The sequence below is a fragment of the Lycium barbarum genome, chromosome 5 (assembly GCF_019175385.1).
Source record: "Lycium barbarum isolate Lr01 chromosome 5, ASM1917538v2, whole genome shotgun sequence".
Lineage (NCBI taxonomy): Eukaryota > Viridiplantae > Streptophyta > Magnoliopsida > Solanales > Solanaceae > Lycium > Lycium barbarum.
The window spans coordinates 5,230,018-5,248,151 of NC_083341.1; the positions used below are offsets into that span (position 1 = coordinate 5,230,018).

At 33.9% G+C, this 18,134-nt stretch overlaps 3 protein-coding genes across 3 annotated transcripts; all 3 read right to left on the reverse strand.

Moving 5' to 3' along the window:
* Positions 1-1,660: 1,660 nt before the first annotated feature.
* Positions 1,661-2,332, reverse strand: LOC132640235 (cysteine proteinase inhibitor 1-like). The gene has a single exon (XM_060356746.1). It carries the CDS (start codon positions 2,212-2,214, stop codon positions 1,852-1,854), a length of 363 nt encoding a protein of 120 aa, XP_060212729.1. The 5' UTR covers positions 2,215-2,332; the 3' UTR covers positions 1,661-1,851.
* Positions 2,333-4,302: 1,970 nt separating this feature from the next.
* Positions 4,303-9,068, reverse strand: LOC132642138 (uncharacterized). The gene is made up of 10 exons (XM_060359404.1): positions 9,037-9,068; positions 8,708-8,837; positions 7,930-8,174; positions 7,549-7,633; positions 7,226-7,414; positions 6,981-7,148; positions 6,718-6,894; positions 5,430-5,601; positions 4,916-5,087; positions 4,303-4,799 (listed from the first exon to the last, which is right to left on the reverse strand). The coding sequence occupies exons 1-10, from the start codon at positions 9,066-9,068 to the stop codon at positions 4,706-4,708; spliced, it is 1,464 nt and encodes a 487-aa protein (XP_060215387.1). The 3' UTR covers positions 4,303-4,705.
* A 3,314-nt stretch (positions 9,069-12,382) lies between these two features.
* Positions 12,383-17,865, reverse strand: LOC132640237 (rho GDP-dissociation inhibitor 1-like). The gene is made up of 5 exons (XM_060356747.1): positions 17,231-17,865; positions 15,629-15,695; positions 13,928-14,146; positions 13,703-13,827; positions 12,383-12,694 (listed from the first exon to the last, which is right to left on the reverse strand). Exons 1-5 carry the CDS (start codon positions 17,444-17,446, stop codon positions 12,617-12,619), a joined length of 705 nt encoding a protein of 234 aa, XP_060212730.1. The 5' UTR covers positions 17,447-17,865; the 3' UTR covers positions 12,383-12,616.
* Between the last annotated feature and the right edge of the window lie 269 nt (positions 17,866-18,134).

Consider the following 18,134-nt stretch of genomic DNA (forward strand, 5'->3'; position numbering starts at 1 on the left):
GGTGTGTAATATGTTACTAATAAGGTTTAAGTGTGATATCAATTTTTAGGGTATAGTTGAGGGGGTCGTTTGCCAAACATATGTAGAGTAATTGGTTGGTGAGAATTAAGAGGGCTATAAATGTGCTAAGGAACTCTTGCGTTTTACGGTTTCTTACCCCAATCCATGTTTCCACATAAATTGATAACTAATCACGGAGGAACTGGTGGAAAACAATTACAAGTATAATTAGATATAATTAATATTGAAACAAAAACGGTTTTAGACTATTGAAAACAGATTCAATGTATGACTAACCTATTGCTTCTACGTGGGTTAAATGAGAGTTAATTTAGCTTTATTGCAAAGTTTACGTGGGCTGACTCTGGCAACACAATATTTACTTGATCATTTACTTTATATAATTAGTAGATTTTGTTAAGATAAAATGACAAAAAAAAATTAAAAAAAAATAGAAATGGTGGCCACAGAGAGCTATCACATCACTTTGTCTATATCTAATTTTATATTATATATAGATAGATTACTTTTATTGATTTTTTAATGGACATGATTTTTGTAAAGATAAGAGAAAGCGACTTATAAGAAATAATAACTTCAAACATGAAAAGTATTAAGGTGTAAGCCAAAAAATGACCAAAACCATCCCATAGAAATACAGTAGTTAACATAAAACCAAAAACAGATAAATTAACACTGTGTATAGAGGACAAAGAAGAAAATCACTAATCAACAGAAATAGAACCATAACAATAACAACACATTTCTGCTATAAAAATAATCGAAAAACATTTTATAATTTATTAAAGGAAGTGAGGCTCTTAATTCTCCCATGACTTATCCCAAACTACAGCCAAGTACATATTGCTGCTATCACTGCCATCTTTGGCGGCGATGACTAGGCGGTAATTTGTGCCGGCAACGACTTGTGTTTCTCCTTTTATCCCTCATTTAAAACCGCCTTATATCGCTCGTAGCTAACAAAAATTCTTAATAATCTGTTATTAATTTTGTCGATGATAAAATTGCTATCATTTGACTAGAAAATCACGAGTTTGAGCCTTGAAAATAGTCTCTTACAAAAATGCATTCCTTGTGATCCGTCCTTTTGTGGTCCCACACATAACAAGAGTTTAAGCACCGAAATGCCGTTCTATTAATTTATCACTAAGGGGTCGTTTGGTAGATAGTCAAAATTATCTCAAAATTATAATCGTAGGACTAATTTATCTCATCTATTGAGATTATTTTATACCATCTAAAAAATGGTATAAAATAATCCCAGTATAAGTGGGATAAGAAGGTATAAGCTGGATATCCCAGCACTAATTTTTGTACCATATTTGGTATAAGGTATAAATTTATCCCAGAATAAATTTATACCTTCTACCAAACATGGTATAAAAATTAGTGCTGGAATATTTCAGCTTAAACGTTCTACCAAACGACCCCTAAGAGCTTGTTTGCATGGGCTTCAAAAAAACAGTTTATAAATCAAAAAAAATAAATTGAGGTAAGCCAACTTATTTTTTTGACTTATAAGCTGTTTTAGATAAACTAAGTCAAATAGGCCCAATTAATTTTTTGAGCTTATTTTAAGCACAAAATGACTTTAAGCTCACCAGCCAAACGCTCAAAAAAGCTAAAAACAACTTATAAGTCAATCCAAACGGACTCTAAATATGAGTAGCCCGAATTTCATTAGTTAGCTACAAAACATGTCTGACGTTAATTCCAGCTTTTTTATTACAAATATTGGGGAAGAAAGAAAATACATAAACAGAACAACAAAAAAGACAGTAATAGGAACACAACACAAACATAAAAATTCTACTAATTAACAAAGCTGGTTTATAATTTTTTGAAGGAAGTAAGATTCCGATAATTTTCCCATGGCTTATCCCAAACTGTCGCCAAGTACTTACCGCTATGACTGCCGTCTTTAGCGGCGATGACTAAACGGTAATTTGTGCCTGCAACGACTTGTGTTTCTCCTTTCACCACTCTTTTAAACAGGAGCTTTGATTCTGCCTCTTTGTTGTGCTCATCCACTGCAAATTTTCCTATCTCCACTACTAGACGGTCATTTGTATCGGTTATAGGACTCCAACCGCCTGGTAAACCGCCTTTTCCGCCGCCTAACGCGGCGGAGATGTGGAGGAATAAAGAAGCGATCACCACTCCGGCGAGGATACAGTTGAATTTGAGGGCCATTTTTTTGAGGGGTTTTGAGAATCCAATGCAAATTTTGGGGAAGAAAAATAATATTGGTGTGAGAAGTTAGAGAAGATAGTGTCGTGGTGCACTTATTTAATGAGATCTTTGAACGTGGTGGTCACGTGACTTGCTTCCTATTTGCTCCGTCACACAAGTTTCTAGTATCTCTGTTTCAATTTATATATTCTCTCCTTGGCATTTTATGTGTGGGCGTTGATGTTTGGCCAAACTTTTAAAATTAGTTTTTTTTTTTTTAAAGTACTTTTCTAAAAAAGTATTTTTGGTAAAAATCAGTTTGTATTTAACTAATTAATTATAAAAGTATTTTTGAATAGCAATTAGTGTTTGATCAAGCTTTTAAAAAGTATTTCTATTTGTATGTTTCTCAAAAGCACTTTTAAAAGAAGTGTTTTTGGGCAAAAATGGTTTTTTTAGCTTCTAAAAAATTGCTTCTGCTACTTCCCAGAAACACTTATTTTCTTCCAAAAGCTTGACCAAACACTTCATTTTTTTTCAAATAAGTACTTATTGAAAAATAAATACTTTTGGGGGGAAAATAAGCTTGGCCAAACAGGCTATAAAAAAGACTTTTGAAATTTCTAATTTAAAATGAGTTATAAATATTTGTCTGGTTATAAATCATTTCAATAAAGGTAAAATAATAAATTTGAAGTTAAATTGTTACTCTAAATATAAAATGTGACATTTTTTTTTGTACTGAATAAAAAAAAAAGAGTGTACTATAAATTAAGACGGAGGGAGTATAACACTTTCGCTTTTCGAGAAGAAAACACAATTTCTTTTTATTGTTGTGCCTTTTAAATAATTTAAATTGTAAATTATTGTCACTTATTATGATATTTTATGTAGTTACGAAATATGTAAATTATTTTTCAAAAATCCACGATCATTTGCGTCAATCGGTTATAGGGCTCCAACCATCGAGTAAACCGCGTTCTTTGCTGCCGAGTGCGGCGGAGGCATGGAGGAAGAATGAGGCAATTAACATGGCAGTGAGAGTTCCGGAGAGGATAGAGTTGAATTTGAGTGCCATTTGTGTGTGTGCGTGAGAGAGAGAGAGAGGGGTTTTGAGAATTTAATGCAAATTGGGGGAAGGAAATGTTGGTGTCGGTAGTTATGAATATAGTGGAAAGTAGTGCACTTATTTAATGAGATCTGGCCACGTGGAGAGCCAACAGTGGTCAGGTGACTTGTTTCATGCATTTGCCCCGTCATAGAAGTTTCTAATTTTCTATTATTTAGTTCCTAAAGTCAAGGGGTCACATGGGTACATGTCATGGTCAGGTTCAGGATCAAGGGTGGAATTTTTGTATTTGGCTTAATATAGATTTAATTTTTTCATATAACGTGATATTCCAGCTATCTTGCACACACACCTTAATAAATTTCAAAAAGTATCTGCTATTTTTCACTAGCATAAACCGGATAACCGTTTCTGTCAAGGTTAAGGAAAAAAAATTACCTGGTACTTATGTTTTCACTAGATTTTAAACCTGAAATCTTAGAATTTTTAAATCTCAACTCACTTCATTAACCATTCTTTGATTTAATATATACTTTTACCCCTAATCCCCATGTTCTCTCCGTTACTCACACGGTCACACCTATAAAAAGAACTTCAGTATACACATACATGTAAATGGTAAAATAGCAATAATATTAAGACCTAGACAAACTAATGTCACATATAAAAATACATAATACATACTACTCCCTTTGGTTTTTTACTTAGCCTTTTTATGTTGAATCAAAATAAGTGTCCATGTGCATAATCAAGAAGGAATTAACTTTATTTTTTCAGATTTATCTCTATTTACTCAAGACAGTAAATATGCAAGAGTCTAATTAATTAGGGTAGTTTAGTCAAAATATAATTTTTTATTAAGAGTTTAGTATTTTCTTAATTGATGTGAAAAACAAGCGATACTTATTTTGAACCGGAGGAAGTACCTGATATTAAAAACATTACCACGATAAGGAAGAACAAGCAGGCTTATTGATAAGATGAAAGGTGTATAGAGGTAGTAATTCTAATACTGTAGGTAAGAAGAAGACCACTTTATAGGATTTTTAAATTAGACACATCTATCAAGTAACAGAATAAATAAGCCAGATTATTCTACCACTAAAAACTGTATATAAGTTATGAGCCTGATATAATATTTGGGCAGACATAATAATAAGAATAAATCTAACATAAGCTGATAGATTTCGTCTTGCAAGTGTTGCTGTGAAGTGTCAGCAAGACGTGATTGCAAATTATAAAGAACAAATATAGTTGTATATTTGTATGGCTGTATTCTTCATCTATAGTGAAAAAATACACAAATTTGTGTATATTTTGGGGCACCTCTAGTTATCCTCAAATTTTTTGCGTTATCAATGAGTTCTTTCATCTATACTCAGGCACTCAAAACAATAATTCTCTAAGAAGAGAATTTTGGTGACAATGCTTCGTCGATTTCCATCACCGTTGTTGTTCATAGATCTGCATATAAGCCTCAGAGAGTGCAACCATCTGAGGAAGAGTTTCTGAAACATGTAGGTCCTGCACTTGATACCTGTGTGGAGTATACACATTGGGTTATTATTATTATTATTATTATTATTATTATTATTATTATTATTATCTTTTGACAAGTAAATCAACATTATCATGTTAGAAGGCGAACATTACCAAAGGTCTTCGGATTTTCGCTGCACAAATACTCCGTATGATCCTTCTCCTGGCCTGCCATCATGAACGGTATTGGCAATCAGATCATACTTCGAGCGCAGTTTTCTGTTCTGCTGGGGTGCAGGGAGAGGAATATAATCCTTCAGCTCCAAATTCTTCACAGGGAAGTTAACTGCATAAGATATATAGAACTTTAAGGATTACAAAGAAAACACGCGTGCATAGATACTATTGTGCGTCCATATTCCAGCAATTATGAACATTCAAGCTCGAAATTTTCATGTTTTACTTTTTCATTTTTGGTCGCCACTCCTCCTGCAGGGTTTGGCTAGGGGCATTTAATGTTCTTTCTTTATACAGTTAACGAAGGTCTCTTCTTAAGTGCACACTTGATCGAACCAAGGACGCAATAATCGTCATCTAATAATGATGATATATAGAATGAGGTTTCAACATACGATTGCATTAGTAAAAGGTCCAACTCTAAGATAATATCAATAAGCTAAGCACTTACCAAGGGTGGGGTTCTTCTCCTCAAAGAAGTTGTTCTTGGTAAACCGACGCATGTGAAGAATTAGATGTTGTGGAAGTTTTGTGATGCGATATCTCATCCTAGCTATATGGGGGTGCGCAACTTCAGTCACAGTCTCACCGTCAAACTTCTTTAATATGTTGAACAGCGGAACCTAGAAAATTTTCAATATCAGCAATAAGTGGATGCATGAACCATTTTCAGAATCATCAAACAAGCGCCCTAAAATAACTCAATTTACAATAACCACTAGTATTGAAATGCTCCGTTGATTTAGTAACCACTAATATGAATATATGATACACAATGCTCTAGGACGGCATAGCTGAGTAGAAGAATATCTGAGAAAATTAAAAAAACAAGACGACAGAACTTGGCATCCTCAATGCTTACAAAAATAGTACTAGTAAATTGCACCAGTTTCACACTGTAATTATTACATTAACCTATCCAACCAACGTCTTGTATACGGGAATTCAAGAAGCCAAGTCTTTGAAAAACTATTTCTCGTAATCATCAGGATACTCATCAAAGCACTCACACCCCAGCCCACAAATCATTGAAGCCTTTTTGGTTCTTTAACTTCTACTTCCTCTGTATGAGCTGGCTTCTCCGGAATACTACTCGAAAAATAATTGACATGTCCTTTCTATTCATCTTACACTTAGATTACTAAGAAGCAACACCAACTATGACAACTAACAAAGGCAATACACTGAACCAACAGAGTGTAAACCATTTTCTTGAAGCCTACAATTAAAGGACAATTTTCGGGTCTAAAAATTAGTGCACCTCTGGCGCTTTCATGTTTGCATCTATTCTCAGTCCCATTTTAATATGTTCTCAATGACAAGGCCCATCAATAAAATTGCTCATTTCTCATTCATGCATAAACATGCCTACACCGACATGAATGGGCACAGGAAGAGAAGGAGGTCTATTAATAGTATTTTCTTTTTGATGACAAGGGAATCCGGAGCCGCTATCCTTTGGGTGCGCACAGGGTAAACCCCGCTCCGGTGCAATAGTCCGTAAACCACACAAGAGAGATAACCCGCACTAGGCAAGCCCTGTGCGACGAGCTCGACCCAGAGGCTACCCTGTTGTCGTAGGCAAGGGGTTTCGAACCTAAGACCTCCGTTATGAAAGCCCCATGCTTAATCAACTGAGCCACCCTTGCAGGTTTTATTGATATTAGAAGTACCAAAAAAAGGGATAAATGACCCCTGAGGCAAAATAACTATAAAAGTTTACCAGTAAGGACACAAACCTGTGGGATAATGTTTTCCTCCATAACATCCTTAAAAAGAGGAGCAGGTGGCAAATCAAGGTCAAGCATTAAGAAAGGCATTCTGCTGGTCTTCATAATAATATTGTCTGTGTCCCCATTTTCTCCCCTCTCAGCAATAGATCTACTGTGTATCTCTTTCACAACCTCCATCTCACCCTAGCAGGAAAAAGGAAAAACCTTCAACTCCAAAAAGAAAAACATTTTGAGTTGCTAAAAGATAGATATATTTAATCAACCAATACCTGAAAGCACTGCTGAATTATGGTGTTCCCTTTTTTTGAACCTCGAAGATCAGCATCCAAGGTTTTAAGAAGCCATGACATAAATTCAGCGGGATCAGACTGCATGTCTATCAGAAATCGTTTTTCACTTGATTCTATAACAGCCTCCAAGAACAAATGTGGATTCACCTGCAGATACAGAGTCATTAGGATATGAAGTCATGAAAAAAAGATGAAATTTATATGTGATAATGCAGGGCGAGCACCTGTCCCTTGAAATTTCTTGCATGCCAAATCTTTCGTGTGAGCTCTCCAAATCGATGAACCAGAGGAGATCTCGTATGCTGATAGTTTTCGGGGATTAAAAAGAAGTTTCTAAGAGGAGTTACTCTCATCAAAGACTGAATTGCCACATTAACAAAATCAGTCTTCTCCTTGATGTTATTAAGCCCAACCTAACATAAACAGTCCAGCAGGTTAGAATCACAACTTAAATACACAATTAAGAAATAATAAGCATTTACACATCTGACATCAATAATAAGAAAAACAAAAAAAAATATGTGGAGTATAAGCAGGTTGAAGAAACCGTTCCTGGAAGATAATCAGATCCATCAAGTGCCCTGGACCATTGCCTGTTTTTGTCAAGCTGTTTAACTTGCTCCAGCATAAATCTGCAAAATAATATAACAAAGCCCACAGTTAATTTTTGGCATGAATCAATCAAATCGAGCAAGGTTGGAAACTCGACAAAAAGCAAATTGTAGCATTTTAAGTACTTCTGTATACTGATTGTGGGATCTAAAAGGATCTTTGGATTGTCTATAGAAAAATGACAAAAGACACATTTTCAAATACATGATCAAGTTCTTAGAAACTTAAAATATTTTGACAATGGGAGAAGATAGTACTGGAAAGGGGGTGGGGGGAAGAAGCAATGGCAGAATTCCAAACAGAAGTCCTATCAAACCTTGGATTCAGAACGAGGCGAATGTCATCAAGTGATGGGTCTTTTACTTCATATCCATCAGGAAGGCAATAAATTTTCTCAGTCTGCAGATTGATATATATGTTGTGCCCTGCTTCGTTACTGTGTCTATATGCATAGGAATTTTTACCCTTTCCTTGATAGTACTTCCCACAAATCAAACATGCATAGACATTCAAGGTTCTGCTGGAGACCGAGCATTTTTTCTCAAAGTCAAAATCTAAAACCTGCAATGATAAACAAAACAGAAACAGACAAATAGAAAGTATTAGCCACCATGTCAATAGGTCAACACAAAATTTACTAGAATCAACAGTTCAAAATAAGAGCTCATTCCATAACACACAATACTTGTTAAAAAAACCCGAAAAGCCCAAAATATCTTTCTTCTCAAGAGACAAAAGATCCTTTTTTTAACTTGTCAAGAAAAAATAAAAAAAAGGACACGTGTAAATCTAAAGGGAAAAAGTGGAAGAATGACAAGATATTCACTCCTAATATGAAAATATCATCTTAACCAGTTTTACCAATCAATTGAATGTACACCCACAAACCAAAGCATAGCTCTCAAAGTAGAATTTAAGCACCTATTAGCAGGCTAATAACATAAAGGAAATATCACTAATTACTGATTCATTTATTTAAATCTGTAATAAACTATTGGTTCTAAGGAGCAACATTTCAATTTTGACTGGCTAGCCAAGCAAAATAGATCAGAGCAAACAAAACCGATTTAAACAGTGATGAGCAATGAAATTACCTGTCTATTAACTGTATCAAGAAAAGGGCAGCCCCTTCTTACATCAATTGTAAGACTTTGCTTTCCATGGCTGACGGTTCTGCCATGATCTTGATCAGAAGCTGCTCCACAATCTTCTGCCTCTTTCCACCTGCCTCCTCATCCACAATACTATCTTCTATTTCTCTCCTTTGTGTCATTATGTGCAAATGACAAGTATTGACTGCATCTAAGAAATCACTTTATTAATAAATGCTACTATCTCTATCACCATTCACCACTAAAATTGCAAAGAACTAGAACTAAACCAAAGGAGAAACTGAAACTAGCACTAAGTACATCAATCTAACATCAGTAGGAGTCTTTTGAAAACTATCTCCATGTTTTACTATTACAAGGATCAAGCATGTCCATCCATTCACTTCATATAAATTACTCATAGCATGCATGGAAATAAGTAAACTTAAACCAAAAAAGGAGCAAGTCATGATTAATCATTCACACACAAAGGTCAACCTAGTGATCAATGAAGTGGACCAGGATTCAAATCCTCAGCAGAGACAGGAACACTAGGTGATTTTTATCCAATTGTTTAAGCTTTTCTAGGCAAAAGTTACCCAGTATTGTTCTCGTGGTACGTAGCAGTACTCGATAGAATAATCGAGGAGAAGAAAAGGTGGCATGAACAATTAGTAAAAGATTCATGATCGATCCTTCATTAATGACAAACAATTCGGGAAGATGCAACACAAGCCAGAGGAATAAAACCATGAATCACATAATGCATGAACATTATGCCTAATAAAGAAGCAATGGCATACTCGAGCATAAAGAAGCAACACCAATGAACTCTAGCAAAAATTAGCGTCTGGGAGTTTGATATGGGGCGCTAGCTCGGGTAATAAAATAAACATGGGCTAAAACGGATAATTATTTTGCCCTAATTGGCATAGAGCGTAAAAATTCCTATATATAATCCACTTAAGCTCTCAAAAATTGAGATGGAAAGCCTAACACACGTCACCAATTCATAAGCCATTCCCATTATCAAGGGAAGCAAATAATGTGCATATTTTATGCATGCATATGATCAGAGACAAATTTAGGTAGGAAAAATGGGTCACGTGAACACATGGTCGCTCGACTAAAGTCGGTATATTATGTATATAATTCTTAAAATATATCTAATTTTGACTGAAGGAATACATGGTCAAACAAGATTGAGTGGAACACTGGTTAAGTGTTGGGTTTAATACTTAAGGTATTGGAATTATAAACCCAATTAAATGCACTTTTGCGTCTTTTAAAAAAAAAATCTTAACAGTAATGGAGAACCATCCTCTTAAAATCCTGTATTCGCAATGCATAACATATATCAACATGTAACAACTATAAATAACGAAATTCGTAATTTTGCATTACAAAAACTAGGATTGGAGAGAGAGAATGCAAAAGACAAAGATGAAACTTACAAGCTTGGAATTGGAGCGCAAATTGCAATCAATTGGTTTTCGGGCCTCAAGACTCCTAGTCCTATTTATATGGAAAGTAAATTTGTTACCCAAGAGAATTATGTTACTCTCTCCTTCTCAAACAAGGCTTTGACTAAGTTTTTCATCTCTCTTTTAAGTATACTTTGAGATGTTAATTACTGTTATTTAAAAGTAATATTTTCGGCGTGGTTTCTGAATATATAATTTTATTTAAAAAAAAAAAAAAAACTTAAAGATTTTGTGTCCGAATTTGCGGTCAAAATAACAAGTTTGAGTCTCGAAATTCTTCGACTACATTATGATTATGACATCAAAACCGAATGAATAACGAATCAGTCATAATTCATATTACATATTGGATTGGTACGACCAATCCATTTTGACTGAAAGTTTTTCATCAAAATCAAAGCAAAGAACGATTTTTCTTGCATATTAGAACTCATTAAAACTCGATTTGCATCATTATGTTCAATAAAAAGAATGAGGGAAACTCCAGTAGAAAAATATTGAAAAAGAAAAATGCTTCAAAGTTGAACATGTTCCGATGCAATATCAAGAATTCTTGACAACATCGAGCTGGAACAGTCTATTCTTCCTGAATATCCCGATTTAAAGCTAAAGAATTTTCTGCCGCTACCATATAGTATTCATAACCGCGCCACATAACTTGAGAGATATGGAGTAATTTTTAGAGTGAGAACTCAAGTTAGATCATATAATTTCATTCCTTGCAGGAAACTTTCTTTTGCTAAACCTAATTATACAAAGAATGAATATTTATAGATAATATTATTTATAACATATTGATAGAATTAAAAAATTCAAATTATTTGTGTAATTTAATTGGCTATTGAAGGTTAATTGTATTCTTCAAGTTACCATATTCTACTAATTGACTTGTCATGAAGAACTATATGTTGTTGCACATCAACTTAACTTAAGGTGTAGTGTGCGCATAATTTAATCACATTAATTATATTTAATATTTACTTTCTCATCTAAAAATTGACTTTATGCTATATGTATATTCAACAATAAGTACTCAAAGGCACTTAACTCTATTATAAGCATCGATGTATTATTGATTATTGATGACAAGGTAATATTATGGCTCTCAAATTATTATATAGAGAAAGGATTCAAAATTTGAAGTTTATGAATTCCTTTAGCGACACCAAGCTAATTTATCAAATAATAGAGTTTACAGACAAACACAAGTAATATATAAGTATGTACAAACTCGACAAAAGCTATTAAATTTGCGTGAATCCATAAATTACAATCTAGATCCGCCTATAATCATATATACATTTTCTTTGCATATATGCGTAGTTCTGAATCGAAAACAATTCAGTTGAACTCACAAAACTCGTCTTAAATTTGCTTATGCGTAAATGCAAATATTCACCCATGTGCTTTAACATGAGCTGAAACAAAATATAAAGTAGGAGATTATATTGTACATCTTTTTTTTATAGGGTTGAGGTTATGGCATGCAACATACTAATGGTACTTAGTATGGTATAACAACAATAACAATAACTATGCATCTGTTCCAAACAAGTTATGATCGACTATATGAATCTTCACTAATCATATTACCATTTAGATTCATTTTAGGCCAAAATAAAAATAAAAATGGATATTGAGCATTGCATTTATTCCATGTTAATGAAATGCTTTCAGTGTGAGAAAGCATGGTGGAAAAGAGAAGAGGGTAGTTTGTGCAAAAAGCAGGTGAATTTCTCTTAAAGAAAATGGTAAAAACTGAAAAACTTCTCTAATGGCGTTTGGTTGAAATCATAAACAATTGTGCCATTGGATAAATGTCAAGTTTCAATAATGCAAAAGAAAAAGGCCGTCAAGCCTTTGGTCCAGTGATAAGAGCGCAATATGTGATGTGTGAGTTAGGCGCACGTCACATTTAAAGAGTGAAGAATGATAGAGGGTGGGCCCAGTATCCATCAAGTTCTAAACTGTGCGCCACTGTCCCTTATTAAAATAAAATGTTAAAGGTAGAATAGGGGTGCTTGAGAGCATAAAGATACAAAGAAGTAAAGTCTATTGAGAAAAGTAAAAGCAACTTTGAAAATCTTTTAGTTGGAAGGTAAGTAAAAGGATGCAAAACCATTATAAGAAAAGTGTAAATTTGATGAACAAAATTTTTGGATTCTCAAGAGATCTCAGTTTTCTGGACATTCAATTAGAAAACCAATCAGTCATAGGCAAAGCTCAACTTTATTCAATGATACTCAATAAGTAAGAACCTAACCTCTAAGTTAACTCCTCCACATCATTGAATAATCAATTGCAGCAGATTTTTTTTTTCTTACTCTCATTTTTCCTCTTCTCAAAAAACTATCGGACAAGACGGACAAAAATTATGAAGAATGAAAACAAGAATAGTCTGAGGTTGCGATTCAAGCAACATTTTTATTTATGTTGCCAGCCACTCTTTCTTGATATCAAATGTGTAGTTGATCTCCAAATAGCATTTGTTATCATCATCAAGGAACTGAAACAAGAAAAGAGGAAATTCTTTAATCGATAGGCATAGAAAAACCTCTAGAATGACGCCTATCAGATGCACAAGCTTAACATGAAAATATCTAAAATGCCTTCAGTTTTAGGCTATGCTGTTCAGACTCTTAAAAAAATGTCACTAGAATACTTGTCGGATCCTCACGTAGTGCATTTTTTGAGGATCCGATACAGGTGCAGCAACATTTTTGGAGAGTCCGAGCAACACTAGCTTTAGGTGCTTGGATCCAAATGTTGCTTATGACCAACCTAATAGATCATTATCATCTAGTGGCTCGACTCGATGATTGAACCTTCTAGAACAATAAACTTTTGTCGTAACCACAAAGATGAAAGGAAACAACAACTGATTCCCCGATATGGGATAAATTAAGAATTTAACCTATACACACTAAAATTTTAACGTATTGCAGCAGGTAACTTGCCTTATGAAAATTACTAATTCCACTTCTTATAGATGGTTATCCGTAGTTATCATTTAGATTTCATGTACATTGTGAGTGCAAAGAAGTTAAACTCTAAAATTAGAGAACCATATGCAAACAACTGCAGTTTCAGTCAGTCCATGGTATTGAAGCACATGATATTCACCAAATTCAAATAGTGATATTCGTTCTGATTGTCCAGTAACTAAGGTCATGGACAATAACAGAAGAGTTTCAATCTGGCATATATAGGAACTGTTTGTCCACAGAAACTTTTTCCTTTTCTCAAAAACAATGTTTGGTTAATTACACATTCAATTAATTTTCTGAAGATGAACCAGTTTTTCAAGTGAAAAATCTTTTTCACTCACAAAAATTAATCTTTTTCTCAAGTTAACACAATATCAATTTCCAAACACCTTTTTCCAACTTTATTTCAAATACTACTTTTTGTCAAATATCACATTTTTTATGTCCAAACACCTACATGGTATGAGGACCAAGTGAAAATAGCAGATACAGAATATGTCGAGAGCATGTAAGAAAGAAAATTATACCTTTGTTCTTGCTGAGTAAGATCCTCTTGCAAACATACCAGAAGGGGTAGTCTCCTCCGGCATTTCATGTGTATAAGGCTCCGACTGAGGACTGAAGGCCCCAATCATTTGTTTCGTGCTGTCCACTGAAATAAGATACGAGAAAAAGGGAAAAAACATTTGATCAAAAACATCATAAATATGTGTCTTTCACGTGAGATAGAGACAGCAAAGTATAGTTAGTACCTCTGATACCAGTTTTCCAAACTGTATTCGTGTATTTGAGCCCTGTCACTATATTGTTGCTGACCTGAAACGAGAATTTTAGGCTGTATTTGCTCCCTTCTTTCAGAGTAAACCATGGGCTCTTTGGATTCCCATCCTCGGGGATTGGGAGAACAATATCAGGTCTACCAGGGGACTTGATTTCAAGGCTCAAGATCTTCACGTCTGGATCCAGGGATTCTATAATTTTAAAGCAGTGCAAAAGATGTCAAAATTTTCTGTTGAAATGCTTCTTACATGAAGGCTGATCAAGATTTTAGTAATATAAAAATGCCACTAAAAAGCTCTCAGGTTTCACTGAAGAAATTTGTGTACTAACAAGAGATAATTTGTTGATAGATATAATGAATTTTAGACCTTTTCTGCACCACATATTGCAATTGAGAGGCACTCAGAAGAAGTAGCTCGAATCACTTCCAAAATTGGTGCTGCGAGTTGATAGGAACAGTATCGACACTTGTATAAATATTCAGTCATCTAAGCCACATACCTATGCTTCAAAACAAGTGGTCCAGTAGCTTCTATTTTTCGCTACTGAAATTCATGAAGATGAAGTCCAAAATGAAAAGAGAAAATGCTTTTCTCACTTGAATATCACACGGGAATTGTTTACTAAATTATTTCTCCAACTCGAAGACTCAGACAACATGGTTTGGAACCTATCAAGTAGTCCCATCTTATTATCTGACACTAAATATTACCAAGATGGAAATCCTTGATGCAAATAAATCTATTAGTAAGGTCCTAACCATAGCATTTACCAGCTGATTAGTCCAGCTGAAAATATTCCAAGAACTGAATCCAAGAAATCCTTTTATTTTCTTTACATGTGCATGTACCTCATAGGAATAGGTGAAGGCAATACCTCACATTAAAACTAGTTAAAGACTAGGACACATTCCACCAGAAGGATCTTAATTTTGAGCTTTTGTCCCGGAAGAACTGGTTAGGAATGTGACAGATTGGAAGTTCATACAATTGCTATTTATTATGATATTCGAAAAGGCAATCAAATCAATCAATTAATCAGCTATGCCCCAATACATGTGTTGGGGTCGGATACAGATAATCTATAACCATTTCGCTCTATTTAGAGTCATTTCATTCTAATACTACACATATTCCAAAAAAAATCAGTCAAGAGAAATCGAACGATTATATATTATCATGCATTATACGCGTGCCTCTCCACCTCCCAAAGTAGGGGGTTAAGGTCTGTGTACACACTACTCTCCCCAGACTCCACTTGTGGGATTATACAGGGCATATTGTTGTTGTTGTTGTTGTTTTTGTATGCATATATGCGATAAACCACGAATGCAGGGGATAAAAGAGGACCACTAATAGAAGCTATTGTCCCGTGGATCATGTTATCAAACTTAAACTTCCATCTACTTTCTGGACTTAAGCAAACCTTGTATCATACAATTTGTTCTTTCAAGCTATAAATTATTATGAGGGATATTCATCCACATCATAACAAGGAAAAGCAAAAGAGTCTCAGATTTCACAGGCTAGTTCAGGATATATTATTAAGAATGTTAATGATAAATAAAGAAGGGAAAAAAAAACACTTAAATTCTACATGTGGATTACTCTTTTTTGTTATAGGAAATGCTACAAAGTTCATGCAGCAAATCTTAAAACAGAAAAAATGGCTACCTCCAACAGAATTGATATCCACACTTCCAAGAAGCTGCTCCTTCCACCTTCTCAAACTCTCATCATCCTAAAATGCCAAAAAGAAATCGAATAACATAACCACACATTTAGCACAAAAAGAAAAACAACATTTGGTTAGACAGAAAGATGCAATCTTAAAGGGGAAGTTACAAATTCAGCTGCGCGGCCAAAAAATTATTTACAAAGGCTAGCCGATATACATATATTATACACTAATTATACATTTGTCTGCTACTTTTTTGATGTGCGGCTATTCAAGGTAATTTCCCATCTTTAAATGAGAAAAAGGGAAAGACAGAAAGATGCAATCTTTACAACACCAACAACTATGCCTCAGTCTCAACAAGTTGGGGTCGCCTATATGAATCCCCATCTTCATTTAAGCTCATTTCATATCATCATCATACTAAATATGCAATCTTTGAAATTGACATAAATAGCCACCCACCAAAATAATAGGCAGCAAATGTATACTTTTTGTATATTAAATGTATAATATACATTCTTGATACAAAATAGTGCATATATTTGGCTAGCAAATGCAATTATTTAAGTTCATTTCATGTCATCATCATACTAGATTTGCAATCTTTAAAGAGAGATTGATATAAATAGCCACCCACCAAAATAATAGCTAACAAATATATATTTTGTGTCTATTGATGTATAATATACATAAAATATACATTTTTATACAAAATAGTGTATATTTCGCTAGTGAATGCAGTTATTTAAGCTCATTTCATATCATCACCATAGTAAATATGCAATCTTTAAAGAGAAGACACAAATAGGCGCCCACCAAAATAATAGCCAGCAAATGTATATTTTTCGTATATTAATGTATAATATACACAAAATATACATCTTTGATACAAAATAGAGTATATTTGGCTAGAAAATGTAATTATTTAAGCTCATAATGTAATTATTTAAGCTCATTTCCTATCATAACAACAACAACATACCCAGTGTAATCATACAAGTGGAGTTGTGAGGTCATTTCATATCACCATCATACTAAATATGCAATCTTTAGATGGACAAAAAAAGGGAAATTCATAAAAATAGCACCTTATCTTTCTCAAACTGAATAGCACCTTATCTTTCTCAAACTGTTCTTTGAGAGTGCATTGTCATGCTAAATAACAATTGATATAAATAGCCGCCCACCAAAATATAATAGCCAGCAAATGTATATATTTTTTATATATCAAAATAGTGTATATTTAGCTAGCGAATGTAATTATTTAAGCTCATTTCATGTCATCATCATACTAAATAAGTAAATATGCAAATCTTTAAAGAGAAATTGACATAATTAGCCGTCCACATAAATAATAGCCAGCAGATGCGTAGAAGCAATCACTACTGCAATATCTACATCACACTTCTTGGGGTGCGGCACCTGCAAATGCTTGCCCTTTTTATAACAAATTACATTTTCGATACAGAATATTGTATATTTGGCTAGCGAATGTAATTATTTAAGCTCATTTCATATCATCATCATACTAAATAAGCAAATATGCAAATCTTTAAATGGGAAATTCATAAAAAAAAAAAAAAAAAAAAAAGCACCTTATCTTTCTCAAATTGTTCTTTGAGAGTGCATTGTGGACCCAACTCAATCTTGTTATTAGTTTCATCTTCTTCCTCATCCTCAGTAGTATAAAGAGAACTCTCACTCATTTGTCTACTAACATTTTTCTCACCTGGTTCATGTTCAACCTCAGAATCAGATTCAACAATTGGTGTTGCACTTCCCCCTTTATTACCCTCCTTATCAGACTCCATATCTGCTACTTTTTGTAATTTCAAAACAAATTACCCCAAACAGCCAAAAAAACAAAAGGGCTAACTAGTCTTGCTCAATCAAGAATAACAAGAAAAGCCACACCCCAAAAAAAAAAAACAAGAATCTATCTTTATTGAAAAAAAACAAGAAAATGGGGTCATGTAAAAATGTGTTTTAGGATGAGTGAAAATGAATTAAAGAATACCAAGAAAACAAATACCAAGAAATGATAATGATGGTAGGAAGAAGAAAAAAAGAATGGATGAAAGAGAGAAATATGGAGAAATAATTGGGTTATAATGTGGTGATCCGATAATTGTGAGGATTAAAATGAGATAATGAAAAAAATTAAGGGAGAGAAAAAGAAGGAAAAGGGAATGGTGGTGAGTTCATGTGAAGGGTTGATTCCATGAAGGAAAATTGTTAGATGAGACAGTTTAGGATTTGGTGGCCCCACTTTGACTTCTTCATATTGAAGAATTAAAATAATATGTAATATAATAAGTGGTGTTTAGTACGCGGACTAAAACTTTCCGAGATATAATTCTGGACTAATTTATCTCATTAGGAAAATGCGATAAAATAAAAAGGTCCAAAAATACCCTTGAACTATTGAAAAAGGCTCATAAATACCCTTCTTCCATCTTTTGGTCTAAAAATACCCTTAAGGTTTGTTTTTGGCTCAAA

Bases quoted from the DNA above. Each gene is read 5' to 3' on its own strand.
- LOC132640235 (XM_060356746.1), bottom strand. From the start codon at position 2,214: ATGGCCCTCAAATTCAACTGTATCCTCGCCGGAGTGGTGATCGCTTCT.
- LOC132642138 (XM_060359404.1), bottom strand. From the start codon at position 9,068: ATGGAGATAGTTTTCAAAAGACTCCTACTGAT. The intron at 5,088-5,429 runs GTAAGTGCTTAG...TATCTTATGCAG, and splicing joins GGAGAAGAACCCCACCCTTG to TTAACTTCCCTGTGAAGAAT. The intron at 4,800-4,915 runs GTAATGTTCGCC...TACTCCACACAG, and splicing joins CGAAAATCCGAAGACCTTTG to GTATCAAGTGCAGGACCTAC.
- LOC132640237 (XM_060356747.1), bottom strand. From the start codon at position 17,446: ATGGAGTCTGATAAGGAGGGTAATAAAGGGGGAAGTGCAACACCAATT. The intron at 15,696-17,230 runs GTGCTTTTTTTT...TTGGCATTTTAG, and splicing joins AACAATTTGAGAAAGATAAG to GATGATGAGAGTTTGAGAAG. The intron at 13,828-13,927 runs GTACTAACTATA...ATCTTATTTCAG, and splicing joins TTGGAAAACTGGTATCAGAG to TGGACAGCACGAAACAAATG.